General features: G+C 44.2%; 1 protein-coding gene across 1 annotated transcript; it reads left to right on the top strand.

Annotated features, from left to right (window-relative positions):
- The first annotated feature begins 662 nt into the window (after window positions 1–662).
- On the top strand, window positions 663–22,873 carry LOC117753605 (F-box/LRR-repeat protein 7-like). Its single transcript, XM_034571775.1, has 4 exons — window positions 663–1,083; window positions 5,811–5,900; window positions 19,695–20,312; window positions 21,219–22,873. Exons 1-4 carry the CDS (start codon window positions 1,047–1,049, stop codon window positions 21,953–21,955), a joined length of 1,482 nt encoding a protein of 493 aa, XP_034427666.1. The 5' UTR covers window positions 663–1,046; the 3' UTR covers window positions 21,956–22,873.
- The last annotated feature ends 144 nt before the right edge of the window (window positions 22,874–23,017 follow it).

Raw genomic sequence — 23,017 nt, 5'->3', positions numbered from 1 at the left:
TTCTGAGTAGTTTTAATACACATCACATTATTCATATCACATATAAAGTACATATACACATGTCAAATACTTTATGTGATATAATATACATATATCATATACTTGATATCACATATAAAGTATTTATAGACACATCCTTACTTATATATGTGATATAAAGTATATATATATTTATATACACATATCGGATCCTGTATTTGGATTTGTGTATACTTTATACTGTATACATACTTTAAATATGATATAAAGTAAATATATACAAATCACATACTTTATATCTATTAATGTACAGTATTATGCTTTCATAATTCTTTTGTATTCTCTTTTGTAAATGGAGTATCGGCTCCACACTATAATAGTCTGTATAATATTGTATGTATCTTATGTAAAATAATATAGTAATTATTATCTCTCTGTCTCAGTGAAACACATTTGAACCTAAAGAATAAAAGGTTTATTATGAAACTATTTGTATGTTTGTGTATTAATAGAACAGTGAGTCAGTGTGTTGTGTAGTGTTGTGTAGTGATTGTGTGTCTGTGGCACAGTCTCTGTCTCTGTCTTATCTTTTTTTAACCCTCCTCCTCCTTCTCCTCCTCCTCCTCCTCATCCTCTGTGTCTGCGGTCTCTTTAAATCCAGTGGAGGAGAAGCTGCGTCCTCTCTTCTCTTCTCTTCTCTCTGCCTGTTCGCTCCCTGCCCGAGAAACAGCTGCTCAACTCTCACGACACTTCTCAAACTTTTTCCTCTCACAACAAAAAAACTCCTCCATTCCCGGACTTTGCGCTTTTACGCACAGCTCCGGCCACAAACAGAAACTCTGCGCCGCTGGAGGCTCGAGTGAATCTGGGTTTTTCCTTTTTTCTCTGCGTAATGCTGAGGCGTCCTCTGCTCAACATCTGGATTAACTATTTGGAGTCGGAGCTCGCGGCCCTGCACAAACCTCCGGCTGTCTCGTCTGTCTTCATGGAAAGACTCTGGCTTTTCTCTGGAATTTAACTCCCTTTGACAAACCCGGGCTTTGCGCATAGATTATGTATCCTCTAACATGGGTGCGAACAATGGAAAACAGTATGGAAGCGAGGGTGAGTGCTCTAATTACCGCTTTAAAACACTATGCGACTCTGAGGCTCAATATACCAAAGAAAATGAGTTTTTTACATTTCCGTTACATGCCACAGTTTCTCATTTGTGCCCAGGAAAAGTAAAATAATAGAAAATAAAGTGCAGTTATTGTTCTGCAGCTTCACCTAAACTCTGGACATCAGTTAGCTGTAGCTCCAAACTAGCTCTATCCCCTCTATATCTGTGATTTTATCACTTTGACTCTTTACTTTTCTTATACAAAGATGAACTCGAACCAAACTCCATTCATAAACCGACTCATTTTAGAGCCTGTGTGCTGTTTCTGAGCTCAAAGCTGCTTCTGAGTGTTGATTTTGTCCCTTTGAAAAATGCTTTTTAAAGATGTGCAACGTTTATATTGTACCTATAAGATGTAGAGTGACATCTGGTGGTCATGTTGTATGCACGTGAAAAGAAATGAACAGATTCTGCATGCATAAAGGTAAAAGGAGCAATTAAAGCTGCTTTTAGTTCATGCACTTCCTTCTTTATTTTTTGTTTAGCCACATTTCCTCCAGAAATTTAACTTCCATTGTCAGTTTACCTGCAGCTGGAGGCTTTTTTATATATTGCTATGATTAATAAAACTGTATGTGGGTCACATGCACAGCTGTTGTCAGACATGCATGTATCCAGCTCCTGAGTTAGAGGCACAAGTGATGTTTTGAAAGTGTCAAGAAGTCAAATTAAAAATTCAAATATCATCACAGCAGCAGGTTCATCAGTCAACCTCCTGCAGAATGAATCATATCTGGCTTGTATTTGAAAGAAAAGGGGTTTTCCTCCAGGTTTAATGGCGGAGTGTGAAGTGTTTGGTTGTGTGTATGTGTGTGTGTGTGTGTGTGTGTGTGTGTGTGTGTGTGTGAGTGTGGGCACTCAGTCACTGCGATAACAACTAATTCCAGAGATTTTTCTCCACAATTCCTTATCCTGCTATTGTCTGATTTGGAGGCCATTTTGTGCATATACACAAACACTCAAACACACGGGGACATGTGATCACTGTGCATCTTATGCACAAAGAAGCTGTGATAACAACAACAAACCATAACAACTTGTCCTGAGATCGTTTCTTCCAGGAGACAAGTAACTGAGACATTTAGAGGGACAGGTGCTCGAAGGCATAAAGGGGAGCACAAGATTTTTAAACTGCAGACACACACCTCCATCATTTTCAGCACAAACTGTTGGATTAAAGCAACATATATTCAAACTGAATGAGACATGGAGTCTTAAAACCAAAGCACATCATACTAGACTGTGAAGTGAACCCTGTACTTCTTCCTCTCTCACTGATCATCATGCATGTGGAAGTTCATGATGTGACGGACTACTTCACAAAAAACAAAGAGGAACCACCTTGACTAAGTGGCACTGACGTGTTTGTGATGTTTAGTTTCTGTCCTGCAGTCGATTGTTGGATGTTGTCATTGGGCGCAGCGAAAGAAATGATTCTCACCATAATGGAAATGCTTTTCCTGTGTCACATTACGGATTAAAACCTCCAAACATGTCATAAATGATCCAGGACAATGAGTTTATTAGTGAAATGAAACTCCACCCCGCTGCTACAGACACAGAACAAAGTGTGTTCCCCTTTACGACTCCCCCTCATGTCCTCCCTCACCCGCTGTCTTTTTCATCTGAGATGTAATCCTCAACATTAGTCAGGAAAAGAAAAAACTCCATCGAACACATCGTTTCTGTGTCCGGAGCAGAGATGTTTGTATAAATAACATTCCAGTGTGCTCTCTTCCTAAGTCAACAAGTGCAGAGAAAAGATTGGAAGTCGTGATGTTAAAAAATAACACGTGGACCAGCTCCACCTAGAAATCCAGACTGTGAAGGTTCAAGAGCAGATTCTATCATTCCAGTGTGTTGAGGGCAGAAGTTTCAATAAAACCACTTTTCTTTTCACTTAATACATGAGAAAATCGCACTTTGCAGACTTTGCTGATGTTGCACCGTGGACTACTTCACTGTGCAGGTTCCTCAGCACGTAACACACATTAATCTCAGTAAAGCTTCTAGTGCAAACACAGTGTTTGGTCGTGTTGATGGGACGCGGCCAGATGTGAGCAGGATGATGTCAAACCTCCCAGATGAAACCCAGTGAGCTCGTGAGGTTTGGTTTTGATGAGCATCCAGCTGTAGGTCTCTGGCTGAAGCGCAGAGATGCATGGAGACATTTTGGAACGAGCTTTAAGGGCTTTAATATATTTTCTAATGAATAATTATCAGATAAAAGTGACACAGACCAAACAGGCTCTCATTGTTTTCAGTGCTGCAACGAATTACTGTATTATTAATTCCATTAGTGATTATTTGGCAGATGTGCCCCACCTCTGGGCTAATGTCAGCTGGGATTGGCTTTAGCCCCAACATGACCCTTAAAAGGATAAACAGCATCAATGAAAAATGTCATAATTGCCGTGCGCATGAGGTGATGTCTGAATATATCCAGTTTATAATTAAACTAGCAACCACTGACATTAGAGAAGAAGGAACAATCGATCAGCTTTAAAAATAGTTTAATGGTGATTGATTAATGAACTTATTGTGGCAGCTTTATTGGTTTTAGTAAAGAAGTCTTTTCCTTCCAACTATGAAAGAAAGAAATCCATCCAATTACTGAATAGTGACGTGATTAAATAAACACATGCTGAGCTCTAGAAATATCGACGGAATTCATCTTCAAAGTGTATAACTTTAATGTTCACACCATCATAACGTTCTTTAGAAGGAGATTGTGCTGCTCGTCCATTTGTTTGTTTGTCTGTTAGTTTACAGGATTACGTAAAAAACTACTGGACGGATTAACACAAAACTTGATAGAAGGTGTCTCCTCCTCTCAGTTTGGGACAAAAAACAATCCATTACATTTTGATTTGGATCCAGGATTTCTTATCATCTTTCTTATGATATATATGAGTGTGCAGCTCGATTGAATTTAAGGGGACTGTTGACCAACTGATATTCTAGTTGGTTTGATGATTGGTTTATCATTTTGTTTGTTTATCAGCAGGTTTATATAAAAATTACTGAATGGATTTCCATGAAGCCTGGTTGAAGGATGGGACATGAGACAAAGAAGAACCCAGTGTACTTTGCAATGGATGTGGACGGGAAGGGATCCATCACTTTCTTTAACATTTTCAAAGGGCGATTCTGGACAATTTCTTCAATTTCCAGGGAATAATTCATAGGTTTAGACTCATATCTATGAGTTTGTGCAGTTTGGTGCAGATCCCAATAAAAATGCTGCTGTAGAGGGGTATGCCCTCCAATTTGTGCCATTCTAGGTGAAAGTGTTGTCACCTCATAAAAGAAAACAGTGACTTTATTTGTAATTGCAGAACTCTGCCGTCCATCCCTCCACATCTGTTTTCAAGTGTGACTCCACAATTAAGTACATTCTGGTCACAACTATGCAGCAGCCCTCCACCAACACTTTATATAAGCTCAAGACAGGAAGCAGGAGCTTTCCTGAAAGTCGTTTTTCCACGAAAGCTCTGTATGTATGCGTCTACCGAACAGCCCTGCGGAGTTCCTCAGGGCCGAGGACAGAAACCCCGTAACCTGCCGAAGATGAGAATGTATTTGCTCCTCTCCACCCGGCCTCGTGCTCCCTGCTCGGCGTGGATATTAGAAAAAACGCTGACATCCGCAAACCCCTCATGAATATCTGAGTCATTTCTAGGAGCAATAGCAGATGTGCCTGCTCAGTGATGTCACCACAAAATGTCATTCATACCTAAACCATATGAGCTGCACTGGATTTATATTATTTTGTGTGTACGTGTGGGATCATGTGTTGGTGGTGTGGGAGCACAGGTTGGATTTTTTTTTTCACTCTCAGCGCAGGCGTTTGTATTTTCTGCTCGTTTCAGGAGCTGTCTCATCCGTTTAGGTGGCTGCTCTTGATGTGCATGTGGGTGTGACCGGTTTGAGAATACCTCTCCGGCCTGTCGTGCAGCGTGAAAGGCACATACTTAGTCTCAGGAAAGCCACAAAGCTGCATTTATGATCTGACAGAGGAATGAAGTGTCACAAACAACTGCAGTCACAGAGGGGGATGTTTAGAAAGTGTACGTCACTGAAATTTAGCTCGTAGAAAATCTTAAACCCTTAATCCAATATTGCAGCCATAGCTCATAAAGGAAGCGTTGGTGCATTAGATAGAGCGATGGCTTTTTTTCTTTCTTGTGCAGGAGTGTTTCCTCACTCGTCCTCTGGAAGTGAAGGCCGAACGGGGGATTTCAGGAGACTTTTATTCTTCTTCCAAAAAAAAAAAAGAAGCGGACGCTTACTCACACAAATCGGCAGAGACTTTGTGGATGTGCCAAGGCCCAACCATTCGTCAAAAAACCCAGGAACATAAATGTCATGAAAGCACAGAGCGATGGGCTTTATATTTCCTTACACTTCATACCTCCTCGCCTTATTAAATACATCACGAAAGTGCGATTCCGCCTTATCTCGGACAGACACGCTACGGGATCGCAGCATAAAGAGCCTGTTTTCATACGATAAGATTCATAGTTCTTAGTTCAGGAAAGAAAAATGTCAAATTTGGGTTAATATTTCGAAGTCATCGCACAATATCGGGTTTTAAAGCCTCATAAGTCGTCTTAAAGTTGTCGTATTCAACAGCAATCTTGTTTTTTCTTCCACGTTTCCCCTGCAGGTAAAGGGAGCTCAAGCATCTCCTCTGACATAAGTTCGAGCACAGATCCCACACCAACTAAAGCTCCAAAGAATGTGGCTACCAGCGAAGGTAAGGCATCTGGTGCTCATTAACCAAACTCCCCTCCCTCCCTTCTTCTTCTTCTTCTTTCCCTCCTCCTCCTCCTCCTCCTCCTCCTCCTGCACTTTCTCCACTGCCTATTTTGGGAGAGAAACCTGTGTGTTCCTGGGATAACCCTAGATTGAAAACAAACTCACAGCTGCCATCAGAGACCAGAAAGCAAAGGCATTTCGTGGGCTTTGTTTTAGAAGAAGGAGGAGAAAAAAAAAGAAAAACGCCTGGCTTCTCATTGTGGAAGAATGCTTATCTAAACTGTGGTCGTATCAGGCTCAAAGCACTGCGAAGGAGGGAGGGAGGGAGGGAGGGAGGGATGGAGGCCTGCAAGAGAGAGAGAGAGAGAGGGGGGGGGGGGGGGGGTTTGCTGGAGAAGGAGAAGGTGTGGGGAGTGAAAATGGGGGAACGAGAGCTTCACCTCCTGCTCAGACGCTCCTCGTCTCCTCGCAGCTCTCTGGCTCCCTCTCGCACTCCCCTCACTCCGGCAGGCGTCCAGCGCTGGCAGCGTCAGGCGCCGGCTCCTGCTCGCCTTTGTCAGGAGGGTCTGAGCTATGAATGTAAACTGTGTGCTCACTGTAATGGTTCAGGAAAAACGCTGCAGCTGACGGATGCCTCCTGAAGCCTCCTGTAAACAGCTGTCGCATTAGTGGATCAGTCTCGTGCAGTTTTTTAACAAATCTGTCAGTCGGAGCCGCAGTTTTCTGTCATTTCAACAGAAATCAACAAACTAGAGTATTATAATCTGATATTATCTTGAAATAATATTAATTATAACCCCAGTGTTTTGTAAAACCTTAAATCTGAGCTTCTAGTTGAATACTCATGAAATATCACAGTTTTTATAACAAACTAGAAATAAACAAGCTTAACTTATGATAAGTTTACCTTAACATGTAACCATTAAGGCCTCCAAGGTTTTTGTTATTCATTTACAGGAACAAGAGGCGTCCTTAACCCCTCATAGCAGTTTTCATTTGACAAATACACAAATGCAAATCTATATTACTCCCTAAAATGACAGAAACTAGCTTTTCTGAAACCAAAACAGTGAAGTTGTGGGGTTTAAAATCAAAACAGCATGATTAAAAAATCTGAAACGCTCCACTGAGCTCAGGTGGTTATCATCTGTGGTTCTGTTATTTTTAACATCACAGTGCAGCTGTAAGTATTTGCCCCTTTTCAATATGTCCTGTCACTAAAAAGGTCAAACATGATGATACGTAGCATCTTGACCACACATCTGGTGGCGGTTCACAGGCTAATGTCCACTGGGCAGGAAATGTTAAAAGAGAGAGAATCGAACCTCAGAAGTCAATGAATGAGTCACTGATTCACTGATTTGACCTTTAACCTTCTCACAACCCACCACAGACGCATGCTGGTCTCTCTCTCTGCCTTTGTGCCCTTGTCTCTTGTGTTTTGCACGCTCGTTCCTCACATGCATTGTCATCACCGATCTCAAATCTGCTCTGGCACGTCGAACGTGGTGTTCTCGTGGTTTGGCGCCGCCCACAAGAAAACAAATAGCAGCCAGGAGCCCGTGTTCAGAAGCGTCGCTCAGCCCGAGATTTCAAGGTGTTTCTCCTGGAGGAAAAACTCTCCTCACGAGACGCCCGGTGCTCGTTTGGTTTGAACACGTGCGCCAATTACTTTGTTTTAGTGAAGTTGTTGTACCGATCACACTCACTGGGATGGTGTGAGCAGTTTACACTTATCATAGTTATGTAATTTCACTGGGAAACGCTGACTCACGTGGATCTGACCATTGACGAGCTTGGAGGGAAATCGAACAACCTGTGCCGATAGAAATATAAAGACAAAAGTCTAGTTTATGACCAGTGGCTTCCAGACCATAATATCCCTCTGTGTTATGGCTGAAATTGTTATACTTTTTTCCTCCATGCTAAGTGGGAGTAATTACATGGTCTGGAACCACCACGGCCACAGTCAAATCCCCCCTCCTTAAAAAACAGCATGGACACACACACGTACACACACACACGTACACTGTGGCAGATCACACAGTCCTTGCCCACCTCGTCCTGTGGTCCAGTAAACTAATCAGGAAGCCGTCTGGGCTGTTTCCCCACCACACACTGGGAGTATTCATGTTCGGGCCTCCAGTCTCCTCATGCTGCAGTAATGTCACTGCAGTCGTACGGTCACTTATGATCTCCCACGGGGGGTTTGCTACAGGTAATTGGCGAATATAGATGTTTCCCACACAAAGAGCCGCACGTGTTTCTGTTTTTTACTTTGCGACATGATTTCCATCACAAATGACATTAGAAAACAGAATTAAACTTGTTTTCTTTCAGCGAGAAACAAATCCTGCAGCTTCGACTTCACTAATCTAAGAGGATGTAATTCTAATCTAAGTAAATGGACTTTTCTCAGATCAGACATGGGAGTTGGATGATGGGTGAAACAATATGTTCAAAAGATGTTTAGTTTCTCAATGTTGTTGAATTTAAGGGCATGCAATATCATTTTGAGTTACCAAACTTGTGTTTAATTCAATGTATGAATGCAATGTATCAAGTGTATCACTTATAAGATAAAATTAGCTGTCATATTACCCATTTTTATTCATATATAGTCTATGAATACAAACACACAAGTCGATGAGTGGAAGTAGGCTAGTTAAGGCTTTATCAGAGCATTTAACCCCTTATGAAGTCTTTTTTATTTTATTTCTGAGAGAGAAAGATTGTTTCCAAACCAGAGAAACTATCTGTAAAGTATTTCTGATGAGGAATGTTGTGTTTTTCTAAAGATATAAACAAATATCCCACCGGGAGAATCTGAAAAGAAACTACCCTCACCTCAGATTTCAAGACCGAGTGGCTTTAAAGTCCATAAAACAGAATAGTTATGATAGTACTTATTGTTCAGGTCTAATATCAGTATGCAGACAGAAACTAGGCCACTGCTTGTCTTCCTTCACTGCTCCAACGTCTATTCCAACAAAATCAACATGAGGAAGTTACGCTCATTCTGCTCCTGAAAACAAACGGTCATCTGGCAAGCCCCTGCAAAGTGTCTCTGTTTTCATTTATTATTTAGTCGGGCTTGTGGCGTCCTGACCCAGTTGAGTTGCTTATTAGCCGCAGACAGAAAGGCACAGTCCCTGCACAGTAAATCCCTCTTGTGGGATGAAATTGAGTATCTCCCAGCAGGGGTTACACTGTGACCCTCGTCTGGGCCTCAAGGGTTTGCTTTGGCACGGCCGAACTCGGAATGCAGCTCAGACGTGGAGCTGACAACACCCTGAGATGTTCGGCCTGCGCGCTGTAACTCCTGAAGACCCTTTTTGATCCTGATCGGTCGAAGCTGTAGCCACTGACGTAACGCAGGCTCACGGGGGGGGCGATCGTGTCAAAGCGGCGACGCTCTGCGGGTCGGCTCCATCACCCGTTTGTAATGGCACCAGGAAGGTGGGAACGGTGGGAACAATGAGCGCACCGCCTTCCTCCCTGTCTGCCAAGCACCAAAGAAACAGTGATAACGCTGACGGGAAAAGTTTACTCCGTCCTTCCATCCACCTCCGACGCTGTGCCGCAATATAACACCATGTAAACCTGTCAGGATTCAGTCAATTCTTTAGATTATACTTCTTTACCAAAGTCTGTTTCTCGCATTAAGTCTTTACGGCGTTCCCACATGAGTTAGGGATCGAGGGAGCAGCTATTTCCATTATAGATTCATCTGCTGATTATTTTATTTTATGTAAATTTAGTCCATACAATAAGCAGTGACGTCTTCAACTGTTCAAAAGCTTAATATCTTACAATTTATGACCCCATATGAAAAAGACAGAAAACCTTTGATATACGAGAATGAAACCAGAAAATTTGCTTGAAAACCAATCGACTGATGAATAATTCTTTACATCTGTTTTCCCCCGTACTCGTTAGCATAAATTAGCCTTTAGCCGAATCTATGCCAAATCACCGCAGGAATTAAAGGGACTGGATCTAAACCGGCCTAAATTATGTTTCTCTTACTGTCCAGTGTAAACAGCTCCACCACTAACGTCTCCACCGTGTTAATAACGTTCCCCTCTGAAGAGAAACAAACCCCTCGCACCTCATCTGTAAACCAACCTCACACACTCCTGTTTACTCTGCTGGATAGATCGTGTTTCGCTGTTGTGTTTTGACGCCGGCTGCAGTTCGGTGTTTATTCGTGTCGTTTTCTCTCGGGAGGGAAAATATTTGAGTTTGTTATTCTCCACTCGCGCTGTACATGTAACTTTTAATCTCTCATCTGAAGTCGTTACGGCAGCGATCAACCACCCTCTGTGACAAATCGGTCTTTTTTTGAAGTTTGGGTGAAACCTAATGCTGCATGTGTTTTTCTGCAGCTGCGTGGGGAGGCGGAGGAGTTTGTTTAGACGGGGAAGCATCTGTTTCTAGAGGGAAATGTTTGGCCGACGAACGACCGTCTTATAGTGTCGGATTGTTCTCGTTCAAATGTGCAGAAAGTCACAGCTTTAAGAAGTTTATGCTCATAAACAGGAGGCCGAGCTGGTGGGAAATTAATCTGTCCCTTTTCAGCACATTTGACTTTGGACATGAAGCAGCAGCCTGGAGTTATTATAAGGACATTTATCACGGCATCTGTGGTGATTGTGATGAGAAACATCGGTGATTTATCTCTAATCCTCATTGGAAATTGTCGGCGCAAAGAGAGAACACAGAGAGGCGAAGAATGCCAATGCTATTTCCCCCCAGATTTTCCCCATCAGCTGTCCTCGCTCCTCCCCCTTCCTCTCCGCCGCTCCTCCAGCCAGGAAACCTGAGCGAAAAAGCACAGAACAAGGCGGCGAAGGAAGGGAAAAAAAGAGAAAACGAGTGAAAGCAGTTTACCGTAGGAGGAAGAGGAGGAAGACGAGGAGGAGGAGGGGGAGGAGGGGGAGGAGGGGGAGGCAGCTCAGCAAGCAGAGCTCTCCATCTCATAACTCTTCTGTGATTACTGCTCGCTCCTCTCGTACTCGGCCTCAGAGAGGAAGCGCTCTCCTTGTTGTTTTCAATGCGTTTTGCCGTGTTCCTCAACAGGGGTCACATTTTTCAGGTCGACTGCAGCAGCGTGTTTGACAGGAGTTGGGACGGACGCCACCTGGCCGACTCGCACGCTTGCTTCCTGTACGATTTTTGGGCTGCATGCGATGTTTTCACTGTGATACACCTGGGTCTCTCTCTGGGTCTCTCTGCTTTTTATGTGGCGATACGACCACAGCCAAACTGACACATCGAACTTCCCCCTCCCCTCGTTTTCATACTGTGGTTTGTGTCATTACGTAAGCGGGGGAAGTGTCAGTCGGGGCTGAAGCTGCAATGGTACAAAAAATAAGAGGAAAGTTTCTCTCTGGTTAGTTTTCTTCAGGGAATTGATGAATTATGTTTCGTCGAACATTGTTGTCACAGAGCAACCGGAACAAATTATGAGTTCTTCTTTATCCAAAGCTTAATAAAAAGTGTGTATGTTAAAAAAAAGCAGCAGCTTAATACCGACATACTTACCTTGACATTTTGAGCAACATACAGCTGTTAGGAGTCCAGACTTAGCACTACGGCCATTTAGGAGGCAAAGGCTACAGTCCACTAATTAGCCAGTTAGCCATTTGAGGCTTAGCCATTTTAGGCTTAGCCGTACTAAGTGTAAAATGAATGTTTAAAAATAAAATGTGGGATTTTCCACCGGCTGACGTTGTTGTTGTTGCAGGTCAGAATCCGAGCAGTGTCCGAAATGTTCTTTTCCTTTGCCAATAAGCTCAATAACCAGCCCGGTGCGAGGAGGAGGTGCTAAGTAGCAATACCTCCAACACGTTGAGTCTGAGGTTGAGACACACAAACCTAAAAACAACAAGTCGTGGTATGAAACAAAAAAGATTAATAACGTGTATTTTCCATCCTGCAAGATGTGAACAGTCCTTCCAAGACTAAAATGTTCCAGTTCCATGAGGCAGCTGCTCAGGACTGTGATGTGTAGCCAGTGTGACAGTTCTACACAGTTAATTTTACATAAATATATACCGGCAGTGCAATGCATAGCTGCACTCTCTCGACTGTAAAGATTTATGTAAAGACGATGTTTTTCGTCGTGAACAAATCTCCGTCCCTGTAAAATAACCTCTCTCTGGTCGCCCTTTTGTCAGAAGTTTCTAACCACAAAAGTTCCAGCACTTCCCTTGTTCTGTTGCTTTAACCACATGAGATCATTACATTTGCTCCTCATCACAACCAAATCAACTGTTTGGGGCCAGCGCTCACTTTTCCATTCCCCTCTGATGTGCAGTTCCTCTGTGTGCGTGCCTGTGTGTGTGTGCGTGTGTGTGTAGTTACCCTCCTCAGTCATTTAACACGACTGTCACTCCACGCTAACCCTTCTCACGCACCAGCAGCAAAGAGCATGAACTGTACAGAAAGGCATCTCGTGCACATGAGAATCGAACTTCTTTGACATCTCGATTTAACAACCTGTAAAAAAAATAAAATAAACGACATCATCCTGAATTCAATGCGATTCGCAAAAGGCCAGATCAATTTTGAATGATGCCAAATTGCCTCTGGTGTCTCAACTGTCGTCTCCACTCTGGAAATGTGCTGTGATGATTGAGACGAACACAAAAGGCTCTTTTTTTTTTGAAGGAGCGACTTCTGCTGTCCTCCTCAGGATTTATAAAGTGATGGGTGCGGAGCGCGGAGACGTATGTCGTTTTAACAGACGGACAAGCTTTAAGAGGCGGAAAACTCCCCCGGAGGAAAGTTGTCGTGATGTGGGGAAAGAGTGTTGCAGCTCCTGGCGCTCGCATGAGCTTCGAAAACTGAACGTGGAGTGAGTGAGTGTGAGAAAACGCTGCAGTCCAGGAGTGGAGGAGCGATGGGGGTTGTGCGGAGCTGAGGAGTCTGTTTCCTGTCCGAGCGTGCACATTGTAAAGGAACCAGCAGGCCCTATTGTCTTTCACATTGTCCAGTGACGCAAGACCTTCCTGTAGTGAAGGCTCTGCTGATAGCCGAGCCGCCACACTGTACGCTAATATCAACTTCCATGTATTCAATAAAACCTGAGACAGACCCAGATGTTTTCTATCCCAGGACTTCTCCCTCCCTCACTCAGATGTTTCTCTTTAAGGAGCTTCAGTGCTGATGCATTAATTTGTGTTTTTCTCTTTCGGTCAAACTCCTGCTGCCTGGTTGTTTTTTATTATCTGAACTTTCTCTGTTTTAACACTTACCCTCGTTTTTTTTTGTTGATATGGATTTGATTTCCTCGCTCGTGAGAAGAAAACGATCCGTCTCTGATTCCCTCACATAGGATACATGCCTACTGCTGCTTTTTGTTTGGAAACTCATCAACTCTGCTACAGATACTTCTGGAGCTTTAAAGACTCTAAAACAGAGAAGTTAGGAAACGCTGCTGGACCCGTTTTAGTTTGAAAACTCCAGGGCTGCGTTTGAGTTTGGACGAGCAGAAACAGAGATGTTTGGACACTCACAACCTCTTGGGTCTTTTCTGATTCAACGGGCTCCTATCACATGACCCCCTACCGGAAGAAAACAACCGGCATTAGCCTCGGCTACCAGTGCAGAACACAACATGCATTCTGTCATCAATTACAAATGTCACTGACCCTGTCCTCTTTGCTAACAGCTGTTGTGCAGTTAAATCTGTGACATTTGTGTAAACTGGCACGTGCATGGCAAGTGTACATGAGGGTTCACGTGCGTTTTCAGCCATGTTGGTATGGACCGGGATTCAGACTTCTCGTGTGGACAGAGATCGTTTTAGTTTGAAAGTGCCGTCTTCATGACCGAAAAGACCCAATCAACAAGGGGTAGTGATTGTCCACGTCATCGTTTCCAAACATCTCAGTCTCTGCCTGTTCAAACTAAAAGTTTTCAGGCAGCAGAGGCCAGCAGCGTTTCCAAACTTCTGTTGTAGCGTCTCTAGCAGAGTTGATGCGCTTTCAAACTAATTCGTAGTCATATGGATGCGGCCTTATTCCACACCACCCCGTCTTGGCAGAGCAGGGCGCAGCACAGAGCAGGAACATGTCACAGGTCTAATGGCATTGAGGTAATGGATTGGTCCGTCCTGCCAGATGCAGCAGTAATAATCCTGCGAGCTCCAGACAGGGTCTTAGCGGAGCTTCACGGCACTGCGAGATCCTGAGTGGAATCCCTATAGCTTTGGTTTATGACCAGACTGCGTCAAAGTCTGGATTGACCCTGCCTGTGCACTTGTCTCCGTCTCTGGTAAAGTCAGCAGACTCCACTGCCAATTTATCTTCCCCCCCCCCCCCCCCCTTTCCTTTTCTTCTTGCTCCCATTTTCTTTTGCTTACCCTCAAAATCTGTTTTTCTGCACCACTCTGTCCCTTTTTTGGGGGGGGTAATTCGGCAGGTTTTTGTCATTAAGGCGACATCGCTCCCAACATGCAGCTGCGCCTCTTCGTCACGCAGTCATCCCGTCTTTTCACTGATCACTCCGATTGATTTACATTAAACCTCTGGTATCAAAGCACAGCCCAGATGTGTCTCAGAAGTCCATGTTAATGGGATCCTGCTGCGGCGCGGCTGCGGATCAGCTCACATTCGGGTATTAGTGGCAAATGATTTCAGCCAAGTATGCCTTGCTGTGGCTACATGCACATTCAAAATGCATGAGTTTCTCTTTCATTTCACCACCGCTCCGTTGTTCTTTGTCCGGGGTAAAGACCAGATGTTCCACTGTTTCTCCTCTGATTTCCTAAACCGAGCTGAGTCCTCCACCATCTGCACTCACAGTGGCTTCAAGAGGAGGTTAACAGCTGTACGGTATTTGTTCTGTTAATGATAGGTTTGTAGTGATGCAGGGATATAAAACACAGCACTTCTGGTTAAGAAAAGTTTATTTTTTCATGCTTAGCGTTCGGAGCTGCAGGTAAACGCAGATTAAATCCCAGCGATCTCACCCCAAAAGTCCATTTACTAGCTGTTTCTGCAGCTTTCAGTCACATCATGTGGTCCTTGTTAGTGGACACGGTTAGCTTATAGTTGCTATGGAGAAATCCAGGGTGGGTATCTGTTATGACTTTATTCATAGCACCTCTAGGACTCCTCATCCATGTTGGTTTGTAAATGAATCCCACAGTTCATTATTAATCTTTTTTGATGTTACGATTCCAACTTCAGGGCTTCGTACACGTGGCAGTTGAAAGATTCTTTAAAAGTTTGAAAATTGGACCTGGAGTGGGGATGGTTTTAAGGTCAAGAGGGAACTTTAACGTCTGTTTGATGTTTTAGGGGCAACTGTAGTCTTTGAAATATAAATATATAGGATGTATATCTGTATTATATCTTAATTATCTAGGGCGGATGTGAGGATTTTAACCATCTGAGCCAAAAATATACGTTTTGCATCTGATAAACTGTAATGATTCATGATCCCTTGATGAACGTATTAGAGACTTTTTGTTTAGGACTTCATTCTGTATTTCTATATCAATTAATGCTTTATTTTGAAGCCACAATCCTTGTGTCTCTTACTTGCTTTACTTCCTGTCTTTGTCCTGTTTCCCGTCTGCACTTGTCCTCATGTGATTCACCTGTGTTCAACTTGATTTATTCTCTCTGCTCCTTGTCCCGTGTCAGTTTGTCTGTTTATGTATGGCTTCACCATCATTTTGTCTGTGGGTTTTGAGGTTTTTGTTTCTTGGATTTCCTATTTGGATAATAACGCTTTTCTTAAATGTCGTAATACCACAGCTATTTAACTAGAAGGGTGCATAGTAGAGTGCATACCCTGCCAAGGCCCATAAATTCAATCAAGCTGCACCAAATTGGACAAACTAATAGATTTCAGTCCTCTTAATATGCCTGTTCGACAGATGCATAAACAATATGTTCATCTCATATCCAGAAGTAACAAAGTGTGAATATTTTGGTCATAAGATCATTGTCAACAACTTCGTCATCGGTGAATGAATAAACAGATGCAGTCAGAAAACATATAGACGACACCTGGACGTCATTAAAGTTCCTGTTGCTATCGATCCAAAACCTGGTGCAACGCAGCAACTGTAAATCTGTCTTCATTTAACTTTCCCCACCAGCTGTGTGAGAGTGTGTCTGGGTACAAACGGGGTGGATGCAGTTTGTCTGGTAGCGCTGTGTTGCCCCAGCCCTTTTCTGATCAGCGACACATGTGATCACGCAGTTTGGAAGTGGCTCCTTATTCGGTGGCAGAAGATTTTCGTCTTCCTGCACGCTGAATCCTTCATATTATCTCGGAAGTGCATAATGAAGCCGGGCCTCAAACATCCATCAAAACTAATGACTCGAGAAATGTCTCCATGGAAAATCTGATCTTCGGCTGCATAATGAGATTTTTGTGGAGACTTTTTGTTGTGATGCCACTGGATTGATCCCGGACTTTGATTTTTAGCCATAAATATGAACCCTTCATTAATTTTCTGTATGCTTGTAGTAGCTTGAAGCTTGGAGTTGTATGAGGTCATTGGGACCTTTGACCACTGAAATCTTATCAGTTCATCTTTGAGTCCAAGTGACAACTGGTCAGAATTTGACAAAATGTTCTAAAGGCAGAATTCAGATATCATGTTGAAGAGGCCCGTGAATTTCAAGGTCACTGTGACCTTGACCTTTGACCGTCAACCAGAAAGTTCTAATCAATTCACAAGTCCAAGTTAACATTTCTACCAAATTTGAAGAAATTCCCTCAAAGCATTCTTGACATATCGTGTTCACAAGGCAAGAAATTGCACTTTGTGAGGTCACAGCGATTTTTAACCTCATTGCGTTCCTGAGATATTTTGTTCACAAAAACAGGAGGAACAACCCGAAACATTCCAGCTTGGAGCCATAAAAATGGATTCAGGTTGACCAGATGTCTAAAATATACTGATTCTTACTTGTTTGTGTAGCTCTGTCCTGTCGACTGTGTGGTTCCAGTCATGTTGGATGAATCCACAAACACGAGGTATTAACTCAGGAATCTTGCAACATTCATAATGGACTTGAATAAACATAAAAGCCAGAGGAGCGCGACTGCCACGACATATTTGAACAGGTGTGTGAAGTCTGACATAGATGTGTTGGACCATTAAACTTGTATTGAGCTAAAAAAGAGAAATTGCATTATCATTGGAAAGATCCAGACGAGATGCCAAGATAAGCTTAGTAAGAAATAATCCAACACATCTATATAGACGGACCACCCACGAGAAAGTGATGCATTAAACCAAACTGACGTCCCATAGGAACGATAAACCTCGTGTTTGCTGCAGATTAATTTATTCTAGACGGTGCTACTCCTTATTTCTTGCTTGAGGTTGGATGCGAGTGAGACTTTTAAGGCACACAGGAGGCAGTTGTAAAGTAGCTGTGAATCGGAGGACATGTTCCCGAGAGAGAGGACGAGCCTGCGCATGTCATCAGTGGCGAGTCGGGAGGCGCACCGAGCTGACGGGTCTGGAATTGAGATCTGCGGCGCGGCCATAAGGACGGTGTCACCGTCTCGTCTCAGCACACAAATCCACATGACAGGCAGGATGCCGTTCATTTGTCATGCAGATGTTGACACACAGCGTGGAAGCAGCTGACTGTCGGTCCTGAAGCCTCCATTAGTCGACGTCTATCAGTTACGGTTCAGTCTGCACGACTAGAACTCGACATGTGGGTTAATGCAGGTAACCTGATAATTATGTCAACTTAAACTCATGGGAATTACAGGTAGAAAACCTCTAGCTGACATACGACTCAAAAATCAAGTTGACTCAACACACAGATGTTACAATTCCTCATTAAAATGTCTGAAAACAACTCACTTGCGTTATCTACAAAGCCGTGAGTGACGTCACAGTCGTGAGTCCTTGAAATGCTTTTAGTGACAAATCAAACTGGGGTCGTTGGGTATTAAGGAGTCAGATAGCATCAGAGGAGAGCACTCAGCGTCCCGGGGTGATGGGTCGAGTCCGATCCAACGCCTCAGCCGCCAGCGTCTCACGCCACAGTGATGGGATCCAGCCACCTCCTCTCACAGCTGCGTCTTCAGCTGCGGCGGCAATCAGCGCACATCTGTCAGGAGGGCCTCAGTGTTTACACAGGACGCACCGTACATTGTTAGCCCCTTGCTGCTGGCTTTGAAGAGGCCCCCGTCGCCGCTGCCCAAACGTTCCCGAGATAAACGTGACACATTTTCTCCCAAAACACGATAACGACACCGATGGAAACTCCTCTTCACTGATGATCAAAGCCAATCAAATCAAGACTTTTTGACGAATGTTGTGGCCTTTTGGTTTATTTTTCTCCAGCTGTCAATTATAAAGTGATACGGTGTCTTCTCTGGCACAGACACAGAGAAAGACTGAATTGCTCTCGAATAGCAATTGTCATATGTCTCCTTTAAGGCCCGAAGCTCGAGGATACGTTAGCCTCCACTAGCATAACAGCATTTTTGGCTCATTTACATTAATAGAGGTGCGAATTTTTTAAATGTCAGTTTCTGTTGCATTGATTTAGTTTCTTGAAAAGACGGAAGAATTGAGCAACCTGTGTTTTCTCTGTGGCTGTTTCTTGTGGGCTGTGGCTGTGTGGGAGCTCTGATGAGTCTCGATGATCTGATGAGACGATGCTGTAGCTTGTGTCACAGGAAGTTTTGCATCCTGTTTTTTTTCTGTGTGAGCGTGAGATTATTTATCGCACTCACGTGTCATCTGTTGGTAAATGCACTTTAATCTAAAGCATGTTGAGTAACTTTGCCTTATTTAGACGTCTGATTTACTTTTTCAGTCTGTCTCCAAAGTCCCCAAATGCAAACCTACTTCACCAGAGTGTCTCTTTCAGATGCTCAGCTTGTCTTTCTCCTTGCATGGAAACACTTAGTCTCTGGGTTTTTTTCGCTGGTCTCTCCACCGCAGGTTACAGTACAGTCACAGCGGGACTGTTTACAGTTGTCGCAAGTCGTTCTGAGAAGTGGAGGAAATTGCTTGTGGAAATATAAGTGCATGAGTCAGGCCTTGAGAAAAAAGAATGAGAAGAACGGGGTTAGATCGCTGTGGCCTGTTCTCTGTGAAATTTTTGTTGGAATGCACTAAATGTCACAGACTGATGATGTTATTTAATGTATGTGAGGGAGGATTTTTCCCTTTTAGCACAAGTGGAAATATGACGAGGTCGGCTTTTAATTTTCCAGATCTGGAAATTGATTTCTCAGTATTTGCACCGGTGATAAAGTATTAGACATCATAGTGAAAGTCTTGTTCCTCTGGTTTAATGCTGTTTAGAAATCATATTAGAAAAGGTCTGGCTAAAAATAACTGCATTTACATTTGTTAAACAAAGACAAAAAGACACTAGCGACTGTTTAAAACACATTATTAGATTTTCTATATTTTGTATGTTATGTCACATATGTACTTTTGCTTTATTTGGGTGAAGCAAAAGGAAAATATCCACCGATAAGAACAATTGAGTTAATCTATTCAATCTATTTTTTCTAAAAATGCCGTCCCTTTGTCCGGATTAGTCTTGGTTCATTTCCCATCCTTCCACAAAGTTCTGTGGAAATTCATTCAGCAGTTTTTGTGTAATCAAAAAAAGACACAAACAAATCAACAGACGGATGAAAACATAAAGTTCTTGGCAGAGGTAACAATTAGGAATCGCTGTTATATTCAAAACAAAGGGATTAATAGGACGAAACTCTCCAGACACTAACTCTCTTTGTCTCTTTGTCTCTTTGTCTCTTCATGTCTGTTGTTCAGGTCTAGACTCCAGCACGAGGACTCTGAGCACCCCCAGCCCGGGTCTGATTCTGCCGTCCAAGTCCTCCTCGCTCTCCTCGCCCGCCCTCTCCAGCAACGGCCATGAGACCAACTCCTCGTCCTCGTCCTCCGCCCCCGCAGACACGGTCGCCGTGGTCCACCCTCAGCCCGGCACCCACACTCGCTCCCGCCAGTCCAAAACCCACCACCACGCCCCCATCGACCTCCTCCCCGACCACGCCCTCCTGCAGATCTTCTCCCACCTCCCCACCAACCAGCTGTGTCGCTGTGCCCGCGTGTGCCGCCGCTGGTACAACCTGGCGTGGGACCCGAGGCTGTGGAGCACCGTGCGGCTGACGGGGGAGCTGCTCCACGCCGACCGCGCCATCAGGGTCCTGACCCGCCGGCTGTGCCAGGACACGCCCAACGTGTGTCTGACCCTGGAGACGGTGGTGGTGAGCGGCTGCAAGAGGCTCACTGACCGGGGGCTGCACGTGGTGGCCCATAGCTGCCCGGAGCTGCGCCGCCTGGAGGTTGCCGGGTGTTATAACATCTCTAATGACGCTGTGTTTGAGGTGGTGTCCCGCTGCCCCAACCTGGAACACCTGAACCTCTCAGGTAAAACTTTTCTGTCTGCTCATATTCAATAAGAGTGTATCTGCTGCGAGGTTTCTGGTATTTAAGTTACAATATGGAACCAAAACTAACCAGAACAAAGACGTGAGGCTTGGTTCAGACGTTCAGGTGAGAAAACGTCCTCAATCCAAACCATCTCACCTCGATTATCTGCTAGACTTGTTCATTTTGATTAAGGAGCGGCTGCTGCCTCACATCATGCACGTGTGGAGTTACCTCGAAGAATTCCTCCTCTCGGTCCTTCTCCGTCTTTTCTCCTGAAGCTGGTAAAATCATCAGAGGAGCAGGAGCAGCTCTGCCAACCTCCAGCTCCCATGTGGGAGAAGAAAGACTTTTCTTTAGCTCAACATGAGGGAAAGAGCCGGTTTCTGCTGCTTTCATTAGCGAAGTGACACAAATAACGTGGACCTGGACAGAACCGCGCTGGCACTTTGGCCCTTTGATGCTAAAAGTAGCCTTTTAAAAAGTTTGTGGTTTTAATTTGAAAAGCCAAAAGTGATTAAATCATACCGTAATATTTTTTGAGCAGCGAGGAGACGAGTGTTGATTTTCATCCAGAAAACTGATCAGTGTTTTTTAATGTTTTCATTCTTATAGTTACAGGCATGAGGCCAAATAAAGAAGGTTTTACTGTGGCGCCCTCTTGTGGTTACTCACTTAACTTAACCTCCTTAAGATGCTAATGAGGGTAAAGGGCAGAAGATCCACAGTCGTTCTCCTGTCACAGCAATGATACTGTATATCAGTGGTTTTGTGAGAATGAGCCATGAAATGTGAACATTATGAACAGAAGCAAATTTAAACTCTAAATAAATTTGAACTACATTGCAAAAATGATCTATAAATCATCCTGAGCTGACGACCTCTGCTTCCCTCCTCTTCCTCCAGGCTGCTCCAAGGTGACGTGCATCAGTCTTACCCAGGAGGCCTCGCTCCAGCTGTCCCCTCTGCACGGCCAGCAGATTTCCATCCACTACCTGGACATGACCGACTGCTTCTCCCTCGAGGACGAGGGCTTGCGAACTATCGCCTCCCACTGCCCCCGCCTGACGCATCTGTATCTGCGCCGCTGCACCAGACTGACGGATGAGGCCTTGCGCCACCTGGCTCTCCACTGCCCTTCGATACGGGAGCTCAGCCTCAGCGACTGCCGCTTGGTGGGGGACTTCGGCCTGCGCGAGGTCGCCCGACTGGAGGGCTGCCTGCGCTACCTGAGCGTAGCCCACTGTACCCGCATCACGGATGTGGGCATGCGCTACGTGGCTCGCTACTGCCCGAGACTGCGCTACTTGAACGCGAGGGGTTGTGAGGGGCTGACAGACCACGGCCTCAGCCACTTGTCCAGGAGCTGCCCCAAGCTCAAGTCCCTGGACGTGGGCAAATGCCCGCTGGTGTCAGACAGTGGGCTGGAGCAGCTGGCGATGTACTGCCAAGGCCTGAGGCGAGTGAGTCTCAGGGCCTGCGAGAGCGTCACGGGCCGAGGACTCAAAGCTCTGGCGGCCAACTGCTGCGAGCTGCAGCTCCTGAACGTGCAGGACTGCGAGGTGTCGCCGGAGGCCCTGCGGTTTGTCAGACGACACTGCCGCCGCTGTGTCATCGAGCACACAAACCCTGCTTTCTACTGAGGCAGGCGGCTCTTGGACGGCTCCTCTGACAAGTGGATGTTTTAATATTCCTGCTGTGGTGTTGGCAGAGTTCAGCGACTGACGTGTCAGAACTGGTGGAAAACTGGGGGTGCAATACTGGCCAGGAATTGTCTTTTTTTTTTAAATGCGCTTAGTGGCTGTTAATGCTGTTCTTTGAAAATACGTCATAGAATGTATTTAACATATTTATCTGTAAGAAAAAGGCAGAGACGTGCAGTATTTCAACATGTTACTTGTTTCTGTCTCCGTCACCATTTGCAATGTAACAACATGCAACACTGAGCACTGGGTACAGTCGTGTAACCTTTAAAAACATTGTAATATATTTTATTTTTAAAGCTCATCATCACCTTAAAAACCCTGAGTCATAATCATAAGCAAACATTACTGCATCTATTTATAAACTGCAAGTATCTGCAGACTAAACCACTAAGAATGTAGCAACAGAGCAGATCTGGGGCCTCATTTAGAACCGTCGCACAAAATGCAAAAGTTGGGATCTAGAAACACAAACTTGAGAAAGTGTGGCGACGCAGACGTGAGGTGGTGAATTGAAGCCAGATTATAGATTCTCTTTATCATAAACATAAACCAGCAGCGTTGCTTGTGCACGTGCAACAGCTTCATAAGAACCTACGCACTGTTGTGTAAATGAGGCCCCCGGTGATTTCACGTATACTCAGTGTCACTCTCTTTATGTTTTGTGCAGATGCACTTTACACGATCGCTCTGACAATCACTTCCACTGAGTCATATTTCATATTTCATCAATACTATTGCTATTAATCAAACTATCAGACAAATAACTGACTGTTATGGGACCATTGCTGAAAAAACAACAAGGACACGTTGCTGCTATAACTGTGCCAATAAAACTTTTCTGACAATCCGCCTCCACAACTGAGTTTTTATTCAGCCAATCATCTGTCGTCTTAAAGGATCTAAATTTGTAGATAAAGTACATAAAGATATTTTAGCTTTATTGTTGTTAAACGGGAGGAAGTGGAGACCCCTCGTCCATCTTCATTCACAGTCTGTGAT

This window comes from Hippoglossus hippoglossus, chromosome 20 (genome assembly GCF_009819705.1).
Source record: "Hippoglossus hippoglossus isolate fHipHip1 chromosome 20, fHipHip1.pri, whole genome shotgun sequence".
Lineage (NCBI taxonomy): Eukaryota > Metazoa > Chordata > Actinopteri > Pleuronectiformes > Pleuronectidae > Hippoglossus > Hippoglossus hippoglossus.
This window is presented reverse-complemented; position numbering and strand designations above follow the sequence as displayed.